Here is an 11,375-nt window from a genome sequence, read left to right as displayed (position 1 = left end):
ATTCTAGCCCCAAACTGGCACTGGTATGGTGCTCTATATTCTAGCTCCAAACTGGCACTGATCTGGTGCTCTATATTCTAGCCCCAAACTGGCACTGATCTGGTGCTCTATATTCTAGCCCCAAACTGGCATGATCTGGTGCTCTATATTCTAGCCCCAAACTGGCACTGATATGGTGCTCTATATTCTAGCTCCAAACTGGCACTGATATGATGCTCTATATTCTAGCCCCAAACTGGCACTGATATGGTGCTCTATATTCTAGCCCCAAACTGGCACTGATATGGCACTCTATATTTTAGCCCCAAACTGGCACTGATATGGTGCTTTTATATTTTAGCCCCAAACTGGCACTGATATGGTGCTCTATATTCTAGCTCCAAACTGGCACTGATATGGTGCTCTATATTCTAGCTCCAAACTGGCACTGGTATGGTGCTCTATATTCTAGCTCCAAACTGGCACTGATATGGTGCTCTATATTCTAGCTCCAAACTGGCACTGGTATGGTGCTCTATATTCTAGCTCCAATCTGGCACTGATATGATGCTCTATATTCTATCCCCAAACTGGCACTGATGTGGTGCTCTATATTCTAGCCCCAAACTGGCACTGATATGGCACTCTATATTTTAGCCCCAAACTGGCACTGATATGGTGCTTTATATTTTAGCCCCAAACTGGCACTGATATGGTGCTCTATATTCTAGCTCCAAACTGGCACTGATATGGTGCTCTATATTCTAGCTCCAAACTGGCACTGATCTGGTGCTCTATATTCTAGCCCCAAACTGGCACTGATATGGTGCTCTATATTCTAGCTCCAAACTGGCACTGATATGGTGCTCTATATTCTAGCTCCAAACTGGCACTGGTATGGTGCTCTATATTCTAGCTCCAAACTGGCACTGATATGGTGCTCTATATTCTAGCTCCAAACTGGCACTTATATGGTGCTCTATATTCTAGCTCCAAACTGGCACTGATATGGTGCTCTATATTCTAGCTCCAAACTCGCACTTATATGGTGCTCTATATTCTAGCTCCAAACTGGCACTGGTATGGTGCTCTATATTCTAGCTCCAAACTGGCACTGATATGGTGCTCTATATTCTAGCTCCAAACTGGCACTGATATGGTGCTCTATATTCTAGCTCCAAACTGGCACTGGTATGGTGCTCTATATTCTAGCTCCAAACTGGCACTTATATGGTGCTCTATATTCTAGCTCCAAACTGGCACTGATATGGTGCTCTATATTCTAGCCCCAAACTGGCACTGATATGGTACTCTATATTTCAGCCCCAAACTGGCACTGATATGGTGCTCTATATTTTAGCTCCAAACTGGCACTGATATGGTGCTCTATATTCTAGCACCAAACTGGCACTGATATGGTGCTCTATATTCTAGCCCCAAACTGGCACTGGTATGGTGCTCTATATTCTAGCCCCAAACTGGCACTGATATGGTGCTCTATATTCTAGCCCCAAACTGGCACTGATCTGGTGCTCTATATTCTAGCCCCAAACTGGCACTGATATGGTGCTCTATATTCTAGCTCCAAACTGGCACTGATATGATGCTCTATATTCTAGCCCCCAAACTGGCACTGATATGGTGCTCTATATTCTAGCCCCAAACTGGCACTGATATGGTGCTTTATATTTTAGCCCCAAACTGGCACTGATATGGTGCTCTATATTCTAGCTCCAAACTGGCACTGATATGGTGCTCTATATTCTAGCCCCAAACTGGCACTGATATGGTGCTCTATATTCTAGCCCCAAACTGCCACTGATATAGTGCTCTATATTCTAGCTCCAAACTGGCACTGATATGGTGCTCTATATTCTAGCCCCAAACTGGCACTGATATGATGCTCTATATTCTAGCCCCAAACTGGCACTGATATGGTGCTCTATATTCTAGCCCCAAACTGGCACTGATCTGGTGCTCTATATTCTAGCCCCAAACTGGTACTGATATGGTGCTCTATATTCTAGCCCCAAACTGGCACTGATATGGTGCTCTATATTCTAGCCCCAAACTGGCACTGATATGGTACTCTATATTTCAGCCCCAAACTGGCACTGATATGGTGCTCTATATTCTAGCCCCAAACTGGCACTGATATGGTGCTCTATATTCTAGCTCCATACTGGCACTGATATGGTGCTCTATATTCTAGCCCCAAACTGGCACTGGTATGGTGCTCTATATTCTAGCTCCAAACTGGCACTGATCTGGTGCTCTATATTCTAGCCCCAAACTGGCACTGATCTGGTGCTCTATATTCTAGCCCCAAACTGGCACTGATCTGGTGCTCTATATTCTAGCCCCAAACTGGCACTGATATGGTGCTCTATATTCTAGCCCCAAACTGGCACTGATATGGTGCTCTATATTCTAGCTCCAAACTGGCACTGATATGGTACTCTATATTCTAGCCCCAAACTGCCACTGATATAGTGCTCTATATTCTAGCTCCAAACTGGCACTCATATGGTGCTCTATATTCTAGCCCCAAACTGGCACTGATATGATGCTCTATATTCTAGCCCCAAACTGGCACTGATATGGTGCTCTATATTCTAGCCCCAAACTGGCACTGATCTGGTGCTCTATATTCTAGCCCCAAACTGGTACTGATATGGTGCTCTATATTCTAGCCCCAAACTGGCACTGATATGGTGCTCTATATTCTAGCCCCAAACTGGCACTGATATGGTACTCTATATTTCAGCCCCAAACTGGCACTGATATGGTGCTCTATATTCTAGCCCCAAACTGGCACTGATATGGTGCTCTATATTCTAGCTCCAAACTGGCACTGATATGGTACTCTATATTCTAGCCCCAAACTGCCACTGATATAGTGCTCTATATTCTAGCTCCAAACTGGCACTGATATGGTGCTCTATATTCTAGCCCCAAACTGGCACTGATATGATGCTCTATATTCTAGCCCCAAACTGGCACTGATATGGTGCTCTATATTCTAGCCCCAAACTGGCACTGATCTGGTGCTCTATATTCTAGCCCAAACTGGTACTGATATGGTGCTTTATATTCTAGCCCCAAACTGGCACTGATATGGTGCTCTATATTCTAGCCCCAAACTGGCACTGATATGGTACTCTATATTTCAGCCCCAAACTGGCACTGATATGGTGCTCTATATTCTAGCTCCATACTGGCACTGATATGGTGCTCTATATTCTAGCCCCAAACTGGCACTGATATGGTGCTCTATATTCTAGCCCCAAACTGGCACTGGTATGGTGCTCTATATTCTAGCTCCAAACTGGCACTGATCTGGTGCTCTATATTCTAGCCCCAAACTGGCACTGATCTGGTGCTCTATATTCTAGCCCCAAACTGGCACTGATCTGGTGCTCTATATTCTAGCCCCAAACTGGCACTGATATGGTGCTCTATATTCTAGCTCCAAACTGGCACTGATATGATGCTCTATATTCTAACCCCAAACTGGCACTGATATGGTGCTCTATATTCTAGCCCCAAACTGGCACTGATATGGCGCTCTATATTTTAGCCCCAAACTGGCACTGATATGGTGCTTTTTTTTATATTTTAGCCCCAAACTGGCACTGATATGGTGCTCTATATTCTAGCTCCAAACTGGCACTGATATGGTGCTCTATATTCTAGCTCCAAACTGGCACTGGTATGGTGCTCTATATTCTAGCTCCAAACTGGCACTGATATGGTGCTCTATATTCTAGCTCCAAACTGGCACTGGTATGGTGCTCTATATTCTAGCTCCAATCTGGCACTGATATGATGCTCTATATTCTATCCCCAAACTGGCACTGATGTGGTGCTCTATATTCTAGCCCCAAACTGGCACTGATATGGAACTCTATATTTTAGCCCCAAACTGGCACTGATATGGTGCTTTATATTTTAGCCCCAAACTGGCACTGATATGGTGCTCTATATTCTAGCTCCAAACTGGCACTGATATGGTGCTCTATATTCTAGCTCCAAACTGGCACTGATCTGGTGCTCTATATTCTAGCCCCAAACAGGCACTGATATGGTGCTCTATATTCTAGCTCCAAACTGGCACTGATATGGTGCTCTATATTCTAGCTCCAAACTGGCACTGATATGGTGCTCTATATTCTAGCCCCAAACTGGCACTGATCTGGTGCTCTATATTCTAGCCCCAAACTGGTACTGATATGGTGCTTTATATTCTAGCCCCAAACTGGCACTGATATGGTGCTCTATATTCTAGCCCCAAACTGGCACTGATATGGTACTCTATATTTCAGCCCCAAACTGGCACTGATATGGTGCTCTATATTCTAGCTCCATACTGGCACTGATATGGTGCTCTATATTCTAGCCCCAAACTGGCACTGATATGGTGCTCTATATTCTAGCCCCAAACTGGCACTGGTATGGTGCTCTATATTCTAGCTCCAAACTGGCACTGATCTGGTGCTCTATATTCTAGCCCCAAACTGGCACTGATCTGGTGCTCTATATTCTAGCCCCAAACTGGCACTGATCTGGTGCTCTATATTCTAGCCCCAAACTGGCACTGATATGGTGCTCTATATTCTAGCTCCAAACTGGCACTGATATGATGCTCTATATTCTAGCCCCAAACTGGCACTGATATGGTGCTCTATATTCTAGCCCCAAACTGGCACTGATATGGCGCTCTATATTTTAGCCCCAAACTGGCACTGATATGGTGCTTTTTTTTATATTTTAGCCCCAAACTGGCACTGATATGGTGCTCTATATTCTAGCTCCAAACTGGCACTGATATGGTGCTCTATATTCTAGCTCCAAACTGGCACTGGTATGGTGCTCTATATTCTAGCTCCAAACTGGCACTGATATGGTGCTCTATATTCTAGCTCCAAACTGGCACTGGTATGGTGCTCTATATTCTAGCTCCAATCTGGCACTGATATGATGCTCTATATTCTATCCCCAAACTGGCACTGATGTGGTGCTCTATATTCTAGCCCCAAACTGGCACTGATATGGAACTCTATATTTTAGCCCCAAACTGGCACTGATATGGTGCTTTATATTTTAGCCCCAAACTGGCACTGATATGGTGCTCTATATTCTAGCTCCAAACTGGCACTGATATGGTGCTCTATATTCTAGCTCCAAACTGGCACTGATCTGGTGCTCTATATTCTAGCCCCAAACAGGCACTGATATGGTGCTCTATATTCTAGCTCCAAACTGGCACTGATATGGTGCTCTATATTCTAGCTCCAAACTGGCACTGGTATGGTGCTCTATATTCTAGCTCCAAACTGGCACTGATATGGTGCTCTATATTCTAGCTCCAAACTGGCACTTATATGGTGCTCTATATTCTAGCTCCAAACTGGCACTGATATGGTGCTCTATATTCTAGCTCCAAACTCGCACTTATATGGTGCTCTATATTCTAGCTCCAAACTGGCACTGGTATGGTGCTCTATATTCTAGCTCCAAACTGGCACTGATATGGTGCTCTATATTCTAGCTCCAAACTGGCACTGATATGGTGCTCTATATTCTAGCTCCAAACTGGCACTGGTATGGTGCTCTATATTCTAGCTCCAAACTGGCACTTATATGGTGCTCTATATTCTAGCTCCAAACTGGCACTGATATGGTGCTCTATATTCTAGCCCCAAACTGGCACTGATATGGTACTCTATATTTCAGCCCCAAACTGGCACTGATATGGTGCTCTATATTCTAGCTCCAAACTGGCACTGATATGGTGCTCTATATTCTAGCACCAAACTGGCACTGATATGGTGCTCTATATTCTAGCCCCAAACTGGCACTGGTATGGTGCTCTATATTCTAGCCCCAAACTGGCACTGATATGGTGCTCTATATTCTAGCCCCAAACTGGCACTGATCTGGTGCTCTATATTCTAGCCCCAAACTGGCACTGATATGGTGCTCTATATTCTAGCTCCAAACTGGCACTGATATGATGCTCTATATTCTAGCCCCAAACTGGCACTGATATGGTGCTCTATATTCTAGCCCCAAACTGGCACTGATATTGTGCTTTATATTTTAGCCCCAAACTGGCACTGGTATGGTGCTCTATATTCTAGCTCCAAACTGGCACTGATATGATGCTCTATATTCTAGCCCCAAACTGGCACTGATATGGTGCTCTATATTCTAGCTCCAAACTGGCACTGATATGGTGCTCTATATTCTAGCTCCAAACTGGCACTGATATGGTGCTCTATATTCTAGCCCCAAACTGGCACTGATATGGTGCTCTATATTCTAGCCCCAAACTGGCACTGATATTGTGCTTTATATTTTAGCCCCAAACTGGCACTGGTATGGTGCTCTATATTCTAGCTCCAAACTGGCACTGATATGATGCTCTATATTCTAGCCCCAAACTGGCACTGATATGGTGCTCTATATTCTAGCTCCAAACTGGCACTGATATGGTGCTCTATATTCTAGCTCCAAACTGGCACTGGTATGGTGCTCTATATTCTAGCTCCAAACTGGCACTGATATGGTGCTCTATATTCTAGCTCCAAACTGGCACTGGTATGGTGCTCTATATTCTAGCTCCAATCTGGCACTGATATGATGCTCTATATTCTATCCCCAAACTGGCACTGATGTGGTGCTCTATATTCTAGCCCCAAACTGGCACTGATATGGCACTCTATATTTTAGCCCCAAACTGGCACTGATATGGTGCTTTATATTTTAGCCCCAAACTGGCACTGATATGGTGCTCTATATTCCAGCTCCAAACTGGCACTGATATGGTGCTCTATATTCTAGCTCCAAACTGGCACTGATCTGGTGCTCTATATTCTAGCCCCAAACTGGCACTGATATGGTGCTCTATATTCTAGCTCCAAACTGGCACTGATATGGTGCTCTATATTCTAGCTCCAAACTGGCACTGATATGGTGCTCTATATTCTAGCTCCAAACTGGCACTGGTATGGTGCTCTATATTCTAGCTCCAAACTGGCACTGATATGGTGCTCTATATTCTAGCTCCAAACTGGCACTTATATGGTGCTCTATATTCTAGCTCCAAACTGGCACTGATATGGTGCTCTATATTCTAGCTCCAAACTCGCACTTATATGGTGCTCTATATTCTAGCTCCAAACTGGCACTGGTATGGTGCTCTATATTCTAGCTCCAAACTGGCACTGATATGGTGCTCTATATTCTAGCTCCAAACTGGCACTGATATGGTGCTCTATATTCTAGCTCCAAACTGGCACTGATATGGTGCTCTATATTCTAGCTCCAAACTGGCACTGGTATGGTGCTCTATATTCTAGCTCCAATCTGGCACTGATATGATGCTCTATATTCTATCCCCAAACTGGCACTGATGTGGTGCTCTATATTCTAGCCCCAAACTGGCACTGATATGGAACTCTATATTTTAGCCCCAAACTGGCACTGATATGGTGCTTTATATTTTAGCCCCAAACTGGCACTGATATGGTGCTCTATATTCTAGCTCCAAACTGGCACTGATATGGTGCTCTATATTCTAGCTCCAAACTGGCACTGATCTGGTGCTCTATATTCTAGCCCCAAACAGGCACTGATATGGTGCTCTATATTCTAGCTCCAAACTGGCACTGATATGGTGCTCTATATTCTAGCTCCAAACTGGCACTGGTATGGTGCTCTATATTCTAGCTCCAAACTGGCACTGATATGGTGCTCTATATTCTAGCTCCAAACTGGCACTTATATGGTGCTCTATATTCTAGCTCCAAACTGGCACTGATATGGTGCTCTATATTCTAGCTCCAAACTCGCACTTATATGGTGCTCTATATTCTAGCTCCAAACTGGCACTGGTATGGTGCTCTATATTCTAGCTCCAAACTGGCACTGATATGGTGCTCTATATTCTAGCTCCAAACTGGCACTGATATGGTGCTCTATATTCTAGCTCCAAACTGGCACTGGTATGGTGCTCTATATTCTAGCTCCAAACTGGCACTTATATGGTGCTCTATATTCTAGCTCCAAACTGGCACTGATATGGTGCTCTATATTCTAGCCCCAAACTGGCACTGATATGGTACTCTATATTTCAGCCCCAAACTGGCACTGATATGGTGCTCTATATTCTAGCTCCAAACTGGCACTGATATGGTGCTCTATATTCTAGCACCAAACTGGCACTGATATGGTGCTCTATATTCTAGCCCCAAACTGGCACTGGTATGGTGCTCTATATTCTAGCCCCAAACTGGCACTGATATGGTGCTCTATATTCTAGCCCCAAACTGGCACTGATCTGGTGCTCTATATTCTAGCCCCAAACTGGCACTGATATGGTGCTCTATATTCTAGCTCCAAACTGGCACTGATATGATGCTCTATATTCTAGCCCCAAACTGGCACTGATATGGTGCTCTATATTCTAGCCCCAAACTGGCACTGATATGGTGCTTTATATTTTAGCCCCAAACTGGCACTGATATGGTGCTCTATATTCTAGCTCCAAACTGGCACTGATATGGTGCTCTATATTCTAGCTCCAAACTGGCACTGGTATGGTGCTCTATATTCTAGCTCCAAACTGGCACTGATATGGTGCTCTATATTCTAGCTCCAAACTGGCACTGGTATGGTGCTCTATATTCTAGCTCCAATCTGGCACTGATATGATGCTCTATATTCTATCCCCAAACTGGCACTGATGTGGTGCTCTATATTCTAGCCCCAAACTGGCACTGATATGGCACTCTATATTTTAGCCCCAAACTGGCACTGATATGGTGCTTTATATTTTAGCCCCAAACTGGCACTGATATGGTGCTCTATATTCCAGCTCCAAACTGGCACTGATATGGTGCTCTATATTCTAGCTCCAAACTGGCACTGATCTGGTGCTCTATATTCTAGCCCCAAACTGGCACTGATATGGTGCTCTATATTCTAGCTCCAAACTGGCACTGATATGGTGCTCTATATTCTAGCTCCAAACTGGCACTGATATGGTGCTCTATATTCTAGCTCCAAACTGGCACTGGTATGGTGCTCTATATTCTAGCTCCAAACTGGCACTGATATGGTGCTCTATATTCTAGCTCCAAACTGGCACTTATATGGTGCTCTATATTCTAGCTCCAAACTGGCACTGATATGGTGCTCTATATTCTAGCTCCAAACTCGCACTTATATGGTGCTCTATATTCTAGCTCCAAACTGGCACTGGTATGGTGCTCTATATTCTAGCTCCAAACTGGCACTGATATGGTGCTCTATATTCTAGCTCCAAACTGGCACTGATATGGTGCTCTATATTCTAGCTCCAAACTGGCACTGGTATGGTGCTCTATATTCTAGCTCCAAACTGGCACTTATATGGTGCTCTATATTCTAGCTCCAAACTGGCACTGATATGGTGCTCTATATTCTAGCCCCAAACTGGCACTGATATGGTACTCTATATTCTAGCCCCAAACTGGCACTGATATGGTGCTCTATATTCTAGTTCCAAATTGGCACTGATATGGTGCTCTATATTCTAGTTCCAAATTGGCACTGATATGGTGCTCTATATTCTAGTTCCAAACTGGCACTGATATGGTGCTCTATATTCTAGCTCCAAACTGGCACTGATATGGTGCTCTATATTCTAGCTCCAAACTGGCACTGGTATGGTGCTCTATATTCTAGCTCCAAACTGGCACTTATATGGTGCTCTATATTCAAGCTCCAAACTGGCACTGATATGGTGCTCTATATTCTAGCCCCAAACTGGCACTGATATGGTACTCTATATTCTAGCCCCAAACTGGCACTGATATGGTGCTCTATATTCTAGTTCCAAATTGGCACTGATATGGTGCTCTATATTCTAGTTCCAAATTGGCACTGATATGGTGCTCTATATTCTAGTTCCAAACTGGCACTGGTATGGTGCTCTATATTCTAGCTCCAAACTGGCACTTATATGGTGCTCTATATTCTAGCTCCAAACTGGCACTGATATGGTGCTCTATATTCTAGCCCCAAACTGGCACTGATATGGTACTCTATATTCTAGCCCCAAACTGGCACTGATATGGTGCTCTATATTCTAGTTCCAAATTGGCACTGATATGGTGCTCTATATTCTAGTTCCAAATTGGCACTGATATGGTGCTCTATATTCTAGTTCCAAACTGGCACTGGTATGGTGCTCTATATTCTAGCTCCAAACTGGCACTGATATGGTGCTCTATATTCTAGTTCCAAATTGGCACTGATATGGTGCTCTATATTCTAGTTCCAAACTGGCACTGATATGGTGCTCTATATTCTAGCCCCAAACTGGCACTGATATGGTGCTCTATATTCTAGCTCCAAACTGGCACTGATATGGTGCTCTATATTCTAGCTCCAAACTGGCACTGATATGGTACTCTATATTCTAGCCCCAAACTGCCGCTGATATGGTGCTCTAGCAGAAATGCTTAAATGTTATAATCTTCATCATTTATGAATGACAATGCGATATGTGATTTAACCAGCTCCATTACCTGTTGGCATGAGGAAGATTTCTAGAACATACGGCGGCGGTGTCGGTCTCCTCGCAGTCCTCGGAGTATGCATTAGTAACCACTGTGAGGGTGTCTGAGTCGTCCTCCTCCCCAGCTGCATCTGTAAAATAAAGCAGCAGGTCCTCTACAGCTGTTCCCTTTGTGCAGAGAATAGATTGACGTTCTTTTTAGAAAAACACAGGAGGAATGAGGCGACAGTAAAATCATACCACTAAACAGGTGCAAAGACAAATCTGCCGCAGGTGGAGCAGGTGCGTTGCTACGGGGAGTACTGACAGCGCAGACACTTAGAGTAATTTGCGAGACGCCAATCCCTCCCCGGGTGTTTCCTACCTGCAGTCATGTTAGATGTGTTTAGTCATCTACTTGCTTGGTCAAAATATCTCAGATCTAGAACAAGGACTTTTGATGTCCTCTACCTGTTGAGAGTTTGAATCCCTATGTACACCACCGATCTAAAGACTATTATTATTCAATGGATGATTATACGCTGAACAGCCACTTTATTAGACACCCCCGGCCCATTAATGATTGGAGCTTCCTAACGTGTCCGAACGCACCACTCGTCTTTCCTCAGCATGGATCGGCTATAACCGCAGGCAACCAGTTCCGTCGCCATTGCTGTCTAAGTGAAACACAAAGGCAAGACTCCAGTGGGCAAAAATGGGATCGTAGAGCAATGGAAAGATATCGCCTGGCCAGATAATCCAGATTATTGTGGCACCCTGCAAACGGGAAGGTCAGAATTTGGCGCAACCAGCGTGAATCCATGAACCCGTCCTGTCAGGTGTGAACAGT

At 44.2% G+C, this 11,375-nt stretch overlaps 2 protein-coding genes across 2 annotated transcripts in view; both read right to left on the bottom strand.

Annotated features, from left to right (window-relative positions):
• The window catches only part of LOC142665029 (uncharacterized), a 40,306-nt gene extending 29,796 nt beyond the window's left edge, over positions 1 to 10,510 (bottom strand). The window contains exon 1 of the mRNA XM_075844564.1: positions 10,483 to 10,510. Coding sequence (XP_075700679.1) covers positions 10,483 to 10,510 — 28 coding nt within the window. The remainder of the gene's footprint in view (positions 1 to 10,482) is intronic.
• Positions 10,511 to 10,552: 42 nt separating this feature from the next.
• Positions 10,553 to 11,375, bottom strand: part of TTC24 (tetratricopeptide repeat domain 24) — a 56,758-nt gene continuing 55,935 nt past the window's right edge. The window contains exon 9 of the mRNA XM_075844563.1: positions 10,553 to 10,677. Coding sequence (XP_075700678.1) covers positions 10,553 to 10,677 — 125 coding nt within the window. The remainder of the gene's footprint in view (positions 10,678 to 11,375) is intronic.

Source organism: Rhinoderma darwinii, chromosome 12 (assembly GCF_050947455.1).
Source record: "Rhinoderma darwinii isolate aRhiDar2 chromosome 12, aRhiDar2.hap1, whole genome shotgun sequence".
NCBI lineage: Eukaryota > Metazoa > Chordata > Amphibia > Anura > Rhinodermatidae > Rhinoderma > Rhinoderma darwinii.
This window is presented reverse-complemented; position numbering and strand designations above follow the sequence as displayed.